We start from the raw sequence: 14,824 nt of genomic DNA on the forward strand, positions 1-14,824 counted from the left end.
AACAGCTACATTCAATGCATTACAGTTGAATAAATAAGTGAGTAAATGCCTGGCTTCCTCCAACCCTTGCGTGTCTCCTACTGAATAGAGAAGAAACAGACACTCGACAGCACGCTCTGCTTACTCCCACACAATCTAGGAAACCAAAACACTTCAGAGCCTAGTGGGTTTTTAGTGCCAATGCTGTTTGCCACCTTTGGCACATGTGATGCTATAAAGATAATGCAATAAAAAATAAAAATAAAAATAAAAAAGGAAGAGGAAGAAGAGAAAAGAAGGAGGAAGAGGAGGAGGAGGAGAAGTTGTTTCAGTCCGCAGCTGCATTTCCACTAAACTCCACAGAGACAGCCCACTGGAAGGCAGCCCTAGCTGGAACACATTGTAGATACTGCTAGGGCCTCCTGGATAGCAAGCTATGGAATGAAAGACTTCAAAAACACTGATGCTTCACTGTCAGAGAAGAAAAATAAATTAAAACCCACCCAGAACATTTTTCCAGTCTGCTATAAATTAATTCAAACATAGTTCACATACAGTCAATACATTTTCAAAGGCAGCAATCAATCCTAGGGGCACACAGTTGCAGAGGAACAGTACTCCCTTGGTGTCTTCAGGAGAGGAGCTGTTAGGTCATACTGCCCCTTTCCCCTTAGTGTCCAGCTTGTTACTGGCCTCTGACTGTTTGCTCAGCTGCTCTTCAGTGAAAGTGATGTAAGAATACACCAAGCTTCCAGCAATACTGTAAAACAGAAAGCCATCATGAGGGAGGGGCGAGTGAAGGAAGGACTGAGTATCGGGGACAGTATACCACCACCCACTCTCTGAGCCCGCCCGCCCTCCCTCCCTCCCTCCCGCCCTCCCTCCCTCCCTCCCATCCACGCTACACTCACTTCCTCTAATCTAACCTTCCTAGCAGGATTCCCACCGATCAGTGTTGTGCTCCACCACCACTGCGTTAGCATTTTCACTCATCTCCTGCCACTCAATACTCCTCCAAGGTGCTCCATCCCAGCAAGATGCCCATTTTACAGAAGAGGAAATGGAGTCCAAAGCTGTAAGAGGCGTGCTCAGCATCAGGGTGCCAGGCCTGTCTGTACTGCAGCAGCTGCCCCGCCTTGGGTCCCACTGCACTTGACACTGCGGCTCCTGGCCTTCACTGTCCTCATCAGCGTGTGAGTTTCCCAAGCTCCAGAGTCCCCTGCACAGGAGCTTGCATTGCACTCTGTGCTCATGAGAAACCAGTTTCCCGCCCTTTATCACCGACTCCCAGCCAGAGCCTCTTGAGCCTCCCTTCCCTTCACATGATGGCTCTTCCGTTCTGTTGTTGAACCTGGTCTGCCTCTCCTGGAAACATATTCTGTCTTCCAATGTGCTAGCAGAAGAGTCCCTCACAGCTTGGCTAGGACCAAGCCTTTGTGTCTAAAGCACATGAACATCTCCTCATGACAGTCAATTCCCTCTGCTCCAAACCCACTCCATGTCTCCTTGTGGCTACTGTGTTATAGTGTGCTCCCCTGCGCCATGATGTATTTTTATTTCTACTTTTTTTGCATCAGGATCAAATAGAAAGTCTTGCTCTGGCTGGACAAGCGTTCTGCCACTGAGCTACAACCCCAGCCCATGAGTGTAATTCTCAGTGCACAGAATCTCACTTCATCCCAGGCTCAACATGGAATGTAGCCCACGACCCTTCCCAGCCAGCTGCTCCCACTTTGTTTTCTCCGTGACTCTGTCTCTCCAGCCAGCAGAGCGAGCATCTCTACAGTGAGGAAAGCTCCACAAAGATAAGGCTTCCAGTTCCTTACAGAAGCTTACCCAGCTGCCTCAGCCAGGCTCCGTGCATCTGCTTGTTTATAAATAATTCAGTCACCTTGGCCAGAGTATACACCCCTGAAGAGGAACATCCCTCTGGTTTTGCCTTGTCCAAGTGAGCACTTGCTTTAGTCTAAGGAACAAATGAATTCAACAGCTGACTCTACCTTCCCTACTAAGGAGGTTAGGTGAGCAAAGAACAGCGTGACTGCAGGCGGGCAAGGAGAACGAGGTGCCCAGCGCTAGCGGCCGCCGCCTTCCCAGGTATCTGTTTATGTCCTACCTATACTAAAGTCAGAGCTGGTCCTTGCACACACTTCAAAAATAGAAGTGCATTAGTCATAGAAGTCTGGCTAGGGAATGAACCATTCCATCTGCCTAGGAGCTTTGGGTGACTGCCCAGGAATAAATTTAGAAGGAAAAAAAATACACCTAGAAGATTCCCAAGCCCTGTTAAGATGTTTATGGCACCCACCACCTCCACAAGGATATTGGTAGCTTTGTTAACTAGCATGGCAGACAAATAACTTCTCCCAGATCAGAATGTGCGTCTATGGGTTTTGAACAGAAGAGTTATGGGAGAAAGGAGGCAAGCCTGAATACCTGTTAGGCATTTCTCCTAGGCCTACCACTCAGGACTACTGTCTATGCAGAGGTTTCTAGGTCACTGAGGGAGAGTGCTTGCTTCTGTGTTCCTTAAGTAACTTTGATACTTAAGACAACACCTCCATCACTTTCTCTCTTGTAGCTGCCCCCTTTTCCTTCTTTCTCTGTTCAAGAACACCTAAATATGAGTAGACGTCCGTGAGAACTAGGAGAGCACACTTTGTGAGTTTTCCAAACTGTGGGAAATTCCTTCAAATTCCCAAGTTCCCTACAAAGGGGACCTCAGTCATGGGGCATTCTAGGCTGACTGAAGTCACTGAGGAGCAGAAGCAAGCAGGGCAGCATAAAGACGAGAAGGTAAGGTCACCAAGAGGAAATGGTAGGTAGCTGGTGGCAGCAGCGACAACAAAACACAGATAGGATTTGCTACATTTCAGTTCAGCTCACCCTCTTCCCACTGAGATATTATCAAAGAGCTACCTGGCTTCCCTGCAGCTTACTCAGGGGAACGAGCTACTCTAGTGAGAAGCCAGTGTATAACTATAAACAGCCTGGCAGGTGTGCCCTCAGCAGCCACTTAAGGAATACAAACATGTCCTTCTCTTTGCAAATGAGAACCACCAAATGAGAACCAGCCAAAGGAAAGCTCAGGCACTTACTTCAGAAGTCTGGACAAGAAGAATCTATAAGAAGGGAACTACTTAGGAGAAACAGCCTGGCACCAAAAACCCACACACAATTTAGAAAAAGGAGCTAACGAGCAAAGGATCTAAATGTGAGCATGAAAGATTCCCGTGCTGGGCAAAGGTCACTAGAGAGATGTTCTGGGACGCAATTCTACAGATCGCAGAGTCTGGTCTGGCCACACAGGCTCTAGTAGAACAGCTTTTATTACCGCTGACCCCCAAAAATGGTTCCAGGCTTACACAACCAGAAGATACTATGAAACGCTATAGAGAGTTAAGATATTCATCAACTGATTTTCATTAAATAAACAGTCCTGAGGTTAAGAATCTGGATAGAGCAATGCAGCCACTCAGCAGTCTCCTTAGCCTCTGTGAAGTGGGTTATTCACAGGAGCCATTGCAAGGGATGGCCCTCCACAGCGGCACAATCATACAGAAATTACTGGCAGGGTTTTGCTGTTATCACTCTGGCTGGATGCCTCTTATGGACTAGGAGCAATATACACTGATATAATTAAGCCATTTTCTGTCCTCAGAAGCTGGTAATCTGGGTGAAACCAGCACACACGTGACTCCCAAGGCTAGCTACACAAAGATATTCACTCGTTAACTGAACATGCAACTTGGACTCTGGGATGCAGCCCTCTGGATTACAGTCCTCTAGCCATGGCTCACGTGTACAGCACTGACGCACTGTAGACCCCTCTTCTGTGAGGCAACCCACTGTGGCTCAGCAGAATGCCTGGCATAGAGAAACAGGCTCATTACCTGTTCAAAATGTATCAGGCTTCTTTCTCTAGCTTTCAGCCTGCCTCCCTTACAGAGCTGATATAAAGAAGAAAACAACCACAGCAAAACCGACCTATAAAATAGAGTTTTGAGAAGAACATAGGCAAATGACAGAAAGGACTTAATTTTTATTAAAAGCATGGAAGCAATTGATTATGTTTATAAACACAAAGCATTAAAAAGCACCTTAATTCTGACTTTATTATAGTTAAAAGTTAATTCAAAACAGGCTTTGTGAACAACTATGAAGCCTAAAACAAACACCTGGGACACAAGAGAAAAATGTTTTTGGACTTGCGTCAGGCAAAGACTTCTTGGATACAACAATGAAAGCACCACATACAAAAGAAAACATTGCTAACTTGGTCTTCATCAAAATCAAAAAATGTTGTTCTTCAGAACATACTATTAATAAAAACACAAGCCCCAAATTAGAATATGCTGTATTTTCATAACTCTAAAAGCATGAGAAAAAATGATCAAGTTTTTCAAGTGGGCAAATATCTGACTTGCCACTTTACTAAATATAATATGCTGATGGCATGTCAGTACTGAAAAGATGCTCCGATCATTAACCCCGAGAGAAACAAGCTCACAATACAACCACATAACAGAGCCGGAAGAGGGGCTAAATTCAAGGCAACCTCGGCAGCTCTTAAGGCCAGGACGCAAAAACACCAAACTCCACACACTGTCGGTGCCTATGCAAAGCAGACCCAACATTTTAGAAAAAAAGAGAAAAAACAAAACAAAACAAAAACCAGGATGGCAATTTGGCAATTTCTCTTCCCTCCCTCCTTCCCCCACCTAGGAGATCCTCCCATATGTTAGAAATGCACTCTATCAACAAGTCACACCCCACCTCTTAACGTTACTATACAACGTAGGAAATCTCTTTCTAATATTTATCCAAGTGCAATGAAAACCTATGTTCATACGCAGACTTGTAAGCAGTATTTATGACAGATAACGCATAATAGCATACTAGCTTTAAGTTGGATATGGCCCAACTGCTTCCAAACGGTGAAGGCTGTAACACAGCCATTCAAGGGTGTGCTCAGCAATAAAGGTGTATAAAGCACCAACACAGGCAAAAAAACAGCCGAAAAGCATGTGAAAGAGCCAGACTCAACGGTGAAGCCCAACACACACCATCCATGTGACATTGTAACATTCTAGAAGCTCTGGGGACAGAAAGATCTCTGTCAGGATTTGAGAGTAGAGACAGCCAAATACAAACAGGTACTTGTCAAAACTTGCAGCACTAGACACTACAAAGAGTTAATTATTACATTTAATTATTTACATGTTATTTTTATTTTTATTTATTAAGTTAGTTACTTTGGTTTTCTGAGACAGTTTCTCTGTATAACTTTGGCTTTGCCTGACTCATTTTTGTTTTGTTTTGTTTTTCAAAACAGGGTTTCTCTGTGTAGCCTTGGCTGTCCTGGACTTAGTTTGTAGACCAGGCTGGCCTTGAACTCACAGCGATCCGCCTGCCTCTGCCTCCCGAGTGCTGGGATTAAAGGCGTGTGCCACCACGCTCAGCTACCTGACTCACTTTATATACCAGGGTAGCCTCAAACTCACAGAGATTCGCCTGTCCCTGCCTACCAAATACTGAGATTACAGGCATGCTATTAATTTTTTTAATGATAGAAAACGACACGTTCCAGAGAGTCTAGGAATTCTAGCCTGGGTATCTGTGAGAGAATGGCATCTTTCTCCAGAAGGCAACATCCGCCAGGCCTGAGCCATGGGCCAGAGCCCTTTGACACACTGGAGCAAGCTCTGGCTTCAGTGCTCGTTCCCCTGCCTCTCTGCTGCTTCTTTTGGGGCAGGGGACCCTTGGCCGAACATTGAGGAGGTGGACACTGGAAAAAGCATTTATGGAAGGCACAAACAGGCTCTCAATTGTACCCTAAGGAAAACATGAACTCCTCCTTAAATCACAGAATTCAAGCTCGGCGGCATCTGAAAAGCTACCAAGCATGCCCCATGCTCCCTACACTTAAACCAGGCCAGGGAGGGGGGCGTTCAACCTTTCTTTTTGGTTGGTATTTGAGATAGGATATCATGTGTCTAAGGCTAGCAGTGACGCTGTATGTAGCTGAGGGTGGTCTTGAACTCCTGTTTCAAATGCCTCCATCCTCCCAGCTGCTGAGATTACAAATGTGAGCTAGCTTGCCTGGCTCTCAAGCCTTTCTTTTTCTTTTTCTTCCTTTCTTTTTTTTCAGGGGACAGGGGAATGGTTTTTCAAGACAGGGTTTCTCTGTACAGCCCTTGCTGTCCTGGAACTCTCTCTGTAGACCAGACTGGCTACAAACTCACAGAGATCCACCTGCCTCTGCCTCCTGAGTGCTGAGATTAAAGGCGTGTGCCACTACTGCCCAGCTAAGCCTTTCTTAATACAATAAAGAAGTGAGACAGGGCACAGGCAGATTTGTCAGGGTTAATCAGGGATATAGTTCATTTAGTGGTTTTCTTTTCAGTGCAGTCTGTTAAGAACTGAAACCATTTCCAAGCAAACGGAATCTATTAAATATCCCTGTAGTTTGGCTTTTACATTAAAACAATTAGTACCCACAACTTCTGCCTTTGCATACTAACTAGTCAAAAAGAACAGCAACAAAAAAATCTCTATTATTAGAGATAATAAAGACAACTTTGTTTTTAAAGAAAAAGAAAACTAAACAATATGCTTTCCTTGCAAAAGCTGTAAGGAAAATAGCATCTGAACAGGAGTTGAAATGCCTGGATTTGAACCTGTCAGGTCCTGTCATTCTAATTCAACAGTAAGTTATTTTCATCCCACATAAAAAGAAAATGGAAACTCAGACGTATCAACAACTTACTCAAAACAAACAGAAGCCAGCATCCACTCTAAGTCCAGACAGAGCCTGCCACTCAAGAGGCAACCTCCAGGTTGCACTCTGTGGTGGTTTGAGAACATGACCCCCAGTCGGTTCGTATACTTGAATGCTTGCTTCCTAGCTGGTGGACTGTTGGGAAGGCCTGGGAGGTGTGCTCTCATTGGAGCACGTGTGTCCTTGTTAGAGGAGGTGTGTTGCAGGGGTGGAGGTGGGCTTTGAGGTTTCAAAAGGTGGTGCCAGGCCCAATCAGTCAGACAGTCAGTCAGTCCGTCCGTCCGTCCGTCTGTCTGTCTGTCTGTCTGTCTGTCTGTCTGTCTGTCTGTGCTCTGTCTTTCTCTACCTGTGGATCAGGATATAAAGCTCTAAGCTACTTTTCCAGTCAGTCAGTCAGTCAATCAGTCTGTCTGTCTGTCTGTCTGTGTCTCTGACTCTCTCTGCCTGTGGATCAGGATATAAAGCTCTAAGCTACTTCTCCAATCAGTCAGTCAGTCTGTCTGTCTGTCTGTCTGTGCCTCTGTCTCTCTCTGTGGATCAGGATATAAAACTCTAAGCCACTTCTCCAGCACCATGGCTGCCTGCAGGCAGCTAAGTGCCCTGCCATAGTGATTAACGGATTAAACCTGTGAAACTATAAACACGTCCACAATTGAGTGGTGTTTCTTCACAGCCGTAGAACAGTGACTAAGACAACACATCGTCTACTAATTCTCTCTGCCAACTCCACCCCAAGAAGACAGCAAATAAACAGAGGAAAGCCAAAGGAGAATTATTAAGCTATTAGTAGTATCAATATCCATATTTATTCATAAAGCAAATAAGAATTGTCTTCTTTTATATTTGAAGAAGTGAAAGGTTAGGAAAGTTACATTGCTTGCTTCTAATTAAAAAGAAGAGGGGCTGCTGAGATGGTTCAGTCAGTACCAGCGCTAGCCCCAGGCCCATGTACAGGTAGAAGGAAAGGACAGACTCTGCAGGCCTACTCGGGCATGTACACGCTCACAGACGCAGGCACACACACGTAAGAGTAAAGATAAATCCTAAAATAACTCCCCCATACAATAGAGACTGGTTTTTCACCAAGAAGGGTAGAGTTTCCAGCAATTAAGATGGCCAGAACTGTGGGCAGAGTTGACTAGGAGGAAATGAAAGGAGCTGGGGTTGGGATCAGTCATCTAGAGGTGGCAAGTAAGCTCCTACAGAGCCAGCACTAACACCAGGACAGAGGTGTGGCCCAAAAATAAACTGGATAAAGTATGGGCCTATAAATAATACTAAAAACCACAAAATTGAAACTCTAGAACTGAAAGGAGTCTTTCATACAGTGCCAATCAACCCTTCACTGATGTTGGCAAACAGACTTGAATGAGAGGCAGTGACATTGGTGGGAAGCAAACTGACGCTGCCACTGTGGAAATCAGTGTGCAATTCCTGCAAGAGCCACAGCTTGATCTACCAAATGACTCAGCGGCTCCTGGGCCACATACACCAACATCCTACTACAGAGATACTTGCTCACTCATGTTCACTGCCACGCTGTTCACAATGGCGAGGACCTGGAATCAGCTTAGATGTCTCAGCTGATGAGTGAGTAGTGCAACTGTGGTACATATACACAATGGAGTCTTAGTCAGCTATAAAGAAGAATGAAGTTATGAAATATGCAGTTAAAGGGATGAAATTGGAAACAACATATTCAGTGATGCAACCAGACACAGAAAACCAAACACTGCACATTCTCCTTAGTGTGCGGATTCTAGCTTCAATCTCTTGTTTTGGTGTTCAACTTGGAGTCTCTGTAGAAAGAGGCCATTGTGAGAGGGAAGCCTTAAGTGAGGGGGTGCAAAACAGTAACATGAAAGAACAGAGTGGGAATCCTGAGTATAGAAAAGCTTAAATGTGAGCCGGGCGGTGGTGGCAAAAGCCTTTAATCCCAGCACTTGGGAAGCAGAGGCAGGCGGGTCACTGTGAGTTCGAGGCCAGATTGGCCTACAAAGCAAGTCCAGGACAGCCAAGGAGAAGCCCTGTCTCAAAAAAACAAAAACAAAAAGGAAAGAAAGAAAGAAAAAAGAAAAAAAAAAGGAAAGTTTAAAGAGGGAGGGGGTGGGAAGAGGAGTTAAACAAACTGTTGGGTGTATGAAAAAAATCTATATGGAAACTTACTATTTTGTAGCCAAATCTTAATATGTACTTATTAAAAGAGAGCGTTTGGAGGGAGAATTTTCTGTATGCCTGGAAAAAGATTCTCCCAGAAGCCAAGAGGTACTAAACAAAACCCCTATGCCAGATATGTGATACCTCCTTAGAAACAGCTGGACATGGACACCACAGAGATGCCTCCAAAACCACAGGCCCTTGCCATCCCCCCTTACTGGCCACCAGAACAAACAATAAGATCATATTGCTGAAGACACCACTCTGGGTACAAGATACAAACAAATGCAGCAGGGACTGAGCAGGAAGATCGCTCTGCTGGCTCGCTTCCATAGTCCCAGAGCGCACCATGAGTAGGCCACTGGGCGAGAAGAGGTACCAGCCTTCTTACCAAGCTGTGAGTCCTACAATCTCCTAGACATCCGGCCATGAGTGTGCTCACCTGCACAGCAGTGGCACTTTGTTAAACAGGGGTTAACTTCTGTTAACTGCCCTCTCTGGTTGGATTTGAACCCCACTCCACAGGCGGGGTTTCATGTTGGTATTGTAAACCTGGTCAAAAACTCATGGCAAGCAAAATCACAGGGCAGGAGGTGCTGAACACTGTCGTTTAACAAATGAACACAGCGTCAAGCTGCCTTCTAACTATTTAAGTTTATACTCATAGGTAAACATCGTGCCTTCATCAGAGAGGCCTGCTTCCAGTGAACGACACTGAAGTAGAGAATAACCACCTGAGGAGCGCCAAGCTCTAAACAAGATATTGATATTATTCCCCCTAAGGCTCGGGAACACTGCAGTTAAAAAAAAAAAAAAAGTAAAAAGAATAAAAGAGCTGGAAGGTAAAAAGGCTATGACGTGTCATCTCTCCTGGGCAAGACCATCATGAACGCACAGGCAGCTATGCATAACTGTACCGGGTCAGGACAGGAACAGACCTGAACATCAGGCACGGATGGAGCCCACAGGGTCCCCCCCCTTCATTGTTGAACCGTTTACTATGGATAGACTGGGGAGTGGGGAAGCACTGCCTTCACGTGTGTACCCATTAACAACCCACCAGGATAGTGGGAAACCCCGGATATGCACGATGGCTAGTTCTAGGCCAATGGTCAGAGATGGCACTGGTTACATTAAATCGGGAACAAAAGTCATGATCTGGGAAAGGGGATGGTAGAGGCGGGGAGCTGACAGGAATGGGAGTTAGCAAAGGCGTGAGGACAGAGAAGTCAGCACATATTATATTCTTGTAAGAAACTTTCAAATAACAAAATTAACTTCCAAACATTATTTATTATTTTGTGTGTATGGATGGTTTGCCTATGTCTATTACCGTGTTTGTGTCTGGGGCCTGTGGAGTCCAGAAGACATTAGATCTCCTGGAAGTGGAGTTACAGATAGAGCTAGCTACCATGTGGGTGCTGGAAATTGAACCTATGTCCTGTGGAAAAGTAGCCAGTACTCTTAACTGCTGAGCCATCTACCCTGCTCCCCAAAAGCAGTGACATATCTACGGTCAGAGACTCACAACTATAATAAAAGTGGTGGGCTTTAGCCCTGAATTTCTTGCAAGCATTACCTACCATCAAGTTTAATAAGCAAATGACTGGTCTTTGGCCCAGAGGAGAGGGAGCTCAACTTTGAATCTTATGTATTGAATATGAACCATTTCCTTCTGTTTCTTAAAAATCATAGCTAGAGACATTAAAATATATTAACTGCATTGTAGGCACTCCATAAACTTATCTTATAAGTGAACAGGTTCCCGGTTGAATGAATAGCCCAATCCTATGCTGTGACACTATTTGAGTACCTAAACCTCACTTATCAGTGTAGTTATATTTAATTCAATATTTTTACTTACCTGATATTTAGGCCAATAAAATTTGTCCATGTGAAAATATAATCTCCACCAAAGACCATTCCAATATAAGTTATTAATATATTCTAAAAAAGAAAAATGATGATATATTATTATGTAAGTCTAATGAGCTTTTGAAATGTACATGTAAGCATGCTCATGAGAGTCAAGTTCAAAACGAATAAGCACACAGCACAGTACCCACTAAGGGACTGAGTGTGGCAAGAGCACAAGCAGCCATAAGGGATGTCTAACATGAGTCTTCCCAACCTGCTTCTCAAAAGGACAAGCACTCTCTTCTACACGGAGAATACGACACATCATCAAACTGACTCTGCCTCCTCGTGTGGCCGACGGGATTTTTTTCTCTCCCATTGGGATAACTGTTGACTTGTGAGTAGAGAGTAAAGAAGAAGCATTTTCCTTATTTTAAAAATGGGAAGGAAGGCCAAATGGCAGTGGCACATGCTTTTAATCCCAGCATGAATAAGGCAGAAGGAGGTGGATGTCCGTGTGTGTGAGGCCAGCCTAATCTACAGAGCGAGTTTCAGGACACACAGAGAAACAGAGAAACAATGTCTTGAACGCCCCTGCCAAAAAAAAAAAAAAAAAGAAAAAGAAAAAGGAAAATGAAGACCTGACCAATATAGTCCTTTTTGAGGACACTTTCTCAATATCTTAATAGGGCCAGGCATTGTGGTGCATACCTTTAATGCCAGCACTCAGGAGACAGAGGCAGAAAGATCTCTGTGAGTTTGAAGCCAGCCTGGTTTACATAGGTAGCTTCAGGACAGACAGGACTACACAGAGAGATCCTGTCTCAAAAAACAAAACACATAAGAAGTCATTTCAGGGCCGGGCATGGTGGCGCACGCCTTTAATCCCAGCACTCGGATCGCTGTGAGTTCGAGGCCAGCCTAGTCTACAAAGTGAGTCCAGGATGGCCAAGGCTACACAGAGAAACCCTGTCTCAAAAAAAAAAAAAAAAAAAAAGAAGAAGTCATTTCAAAAAGTTAAACCATTTCTGCTGGACCAATGAAATGGCTCAGCAGGTAATTCACAGCCTAAGTCCAATCTTCAGAAGCCAAAAGGAAAGATCTGACTTTCCAAATGTTGTCCTCTGACCTGCTCAGATGCCTTGTAGCGTGCGTGCGCGCGTGCACACACACACACACACACACACACACACACACACACACAGACACAGATGCACACAAGGAAAAATTTAAAAGTCCCTTCTGCTAGGTAGTCTCTATTGACAAAGACACCATGCACTTAGAAAAAAGGACTTGGAGGATCTGAGCCGGATCCAACTTGAAAACCTTCTTGCTGAGGACTAGCGTTCATAGTATCAGAAGGTGCTGTGCCAGCATCCAAGGGAAGGAAGGAAACAAATTATCCTACACAATTGTGAAACACACAAACTGCGATGACCAGCACGGCAAGATCTCGGAGGCTGCAACAGTGGCATGCACATCTTGGCAGTAACCAACAGCTAAGTGGACTGAAGGCCCGCTAAATAGGAGAGAAAGTCATGCCTGGTACTGGACACCTAGCTGACTACCCAGGCCTTGTGAAGCAATGAGTCGTAGAGACCCTACTGCCTCCACTCTTTTAGACCAGCGCAATTCCTAACTACACTGTACATGCTTAGCTTTATACCCACAGATAAAGGTAGGTTTCACTCCTCTTCAAAGAAACTTCTCTTTGCAACCAAGGAAGACCATAGCAGGACAGCACAAACAATGAAAATGCAGAGACCAACTGACTGTGGGGTGACTAGCCCCACTCGATAAATCTCCAACATGATTCCTACACTTAAGTCTCAGGGAACACTGTGGGAAGGGGAAAAGAATGTAAGAGACAGAGAATCAGCAAATCCTCTGTGGGACTGTGTCTCCTGGACACGGCAGGGAAGCAAGGACAACAACAGTGAATATGGTAACGTACAAGGGGGAAACCTCATGGGCCCCATCCCTAGACAAAGAACTAAAGGCAACCAAGAGAAATAGTATCCCCCAATTGTTATCCAATACCAAGCAGTCAGCCCTAGGGTCATACATACAAGTAACATTAAATGGGCCGATAAAGTTGTATGTATGTGTGTGCATGCGTGCGTACGCATGCGGGTGAGCACATGTGTATAAAACAATAACAAAGAAAAAGAAGCCATCGGTCCATTAGTTTGAGAGGGTGCAAGGTGGAAGGAAGGGGCTGAGGGAAGAAAGGGAAGTAGAAAAATGATAAATTATACTTTAATTTCAAAACATTTAAAAATAAAAGCAAAGAAAAAATAAATAAAAGCAAAGATTTAAATTTTTTTTAATCCCTTTCTGACTCCCAACTACAATTATATTTTGGTTCCTTAATTGTCCTCAGACTACAAAAGCAGAATACAGCTTTCTACAGCTTAAACTATTGTGTGATGCCTCCCCGGTCTCCTTCCTTTCTCATCCATAAGCCAATCTCCCCGCTCTCCCTCCTTCTTGGCAAGTGAACTCCCACGAGCTGTGACTGTCACATTCTTAGCACCTGGACTCTCCTAGATAAGCCCGTGAGACAGAATTGAGGCTATGTGTTCAAGGCCAGGATTGGGGTGCAGCTCAGTGTGAGAGCACTTGCCTGGCCGGTGCAGACCCCTGAGTTTGATCCCTAGCATGGGGTGGGTGCAAAACACATTAACCCAAATTTCAAAACTGTCTTTATAATGAAATGCCCCTTGGGACAGCACTCAGAAATAGTCAGCATTTTCTAGAGCTAATGATGGCTTTGTACAGCCGACTTTCCTATTGTTTGAGTAGAAAGACAAAACAAAGTATAGAGTAACCGAGGGCATCAGGACTCTTAGAAAGGAGTGTGATGGACTTCTCGTCGGAGGAAGTTGGATGATGATATACATCAAGTGTGCAGGGAACAGGAGGGGGCAGGGAACCCAACTGCAGTGCTCAAAACCACACGTTAGGACACGGTAGAGTACACCAAGCAACCTCTGCCACACAGAAATCATTAGAAAGTACAGAAGAGCACTGGATTTACTCAAAACTAAGACTAAATCCCCCAATCTTTATGCAGCTAAGACTCCAGCCTCTGCTAACAGGATGTGATGTGGTATTCCCAGGGCAGGGATAGGAACTTCTATTTCTAACTAGCTACTCTAAGTGACTTTCCCACTATATTGAGGGGAACAAGGAATCCAATCTAAGGGTTTGTGAAGCTGAGATTCTTAGATGGAAGCTTAAAGCCACTCAGGAAAACTGCAGCTGGCCTCTAAAAGCTGTGACCAGCACTATTTCAGAAGCTCCGCTGTGGCTCACAGGACTGTGGCCAGCTATGGCTTTGGAAGACTGTCATCTTTCAGTCATAAGGCAGACAGGAGCAAAAGCAACAGTTAGTTTGCTGACAATCATTTACTCCCTCTCTCTAGTTGAAACTGAAGCCAACAGGGTGTAGGCAGCAAGTAGAAAGCATGGTGTTGTGACCATGATGGCAGCGGTGCCTGACGCTGACCACAGCACAGTGCTCCCAGAGATCTAAGCATGAAGTCATGTGACCATCATGGCAGCGGTGCCTGATGCTGACCACGGCACAGTGCTCCCAGGGATCTAAGCAAATAGGCCAAGTAGTTTCAATAAACTGTGGGCTTTCCCAGCATCCTTCTCCTAGGCTGAAAATGGTCCAATTCTTACTTTATTGTGTTCTTGCTATCATGCACTTTGCTCTGGAAGTATGTATTTACAAAACAAAACACAGCTGAGAGGGAATTTAGGGGACTAAACTGGGCCACTCCAACCCCCTGAGGACAGCTTGCTACTAAACAAGCTTTCTGGGAGATTTCATGTGCCTTGTTACATGTGCAGTTCCACTCCTGTCAAACTCTGACTGCACGATGGGGAGCTACAGATTCTCCGGAGTTTTAACCCAGTGTAGTTCCTCATAAGCTCAGTGAGTCCTGCTCTATTGTGGGTACAGAGAAAAATGTAAAGATAGCTACGGCCGTCCCTCTGCCTCCTCTCCCTCACTGCTGACTGACAAGGGCACGGGAAGGG

General features: G+C 44.9%; 1 protein-coding gene across 3 annotated transcripts in view; it reads right to left on the reverse strand.

Moving 5' to 3' along the window:
- Positions 1 to 487: 487 nt before the first annotated feature.
- The window catches only part of SLC35D1 (solute carrier family 35 member D1), a 45,498-nt gene continuing 31,161 nt past the window's right edge, over positions 488 to 14,824 (reverse strand). For 2 of the 3 annotated variants that reach the window (XM_084785982.1, XM_084785981.1), the window contains 2 exons: positions 10,782 to 10,864; positions 488 to 739 (listed from right to left, as the gene is read on the reverse strand). In XM_084785982.1, coding sequence (XP_084642108.1) covers positions 631 to 739; positions 10,782 to 10,864 — 192 coding nt within the window. In that variant the 3' untranslated portion in view covers positions 488 to 630. Of the gene's footprint in view, positions 740 to 1,558; positions 1,946 to 10,781; positions 10,865 to 14,824 lie in introns of those variants that run through there. The other variant, XM_084785980.1, reaches the window with a different exon arrangement.

The sequence above is a fragment of the Acomys minous genome (assembly GCF_964271855.1).
Source record: "Acomys minous genome assembly, chromosome: 6".
NCBI classification, from domain to species: Eukaryota; Metazoa; Chordata; class Mammalia; order Rodentia; family Muridae; genus Acomys; species Acomys minous.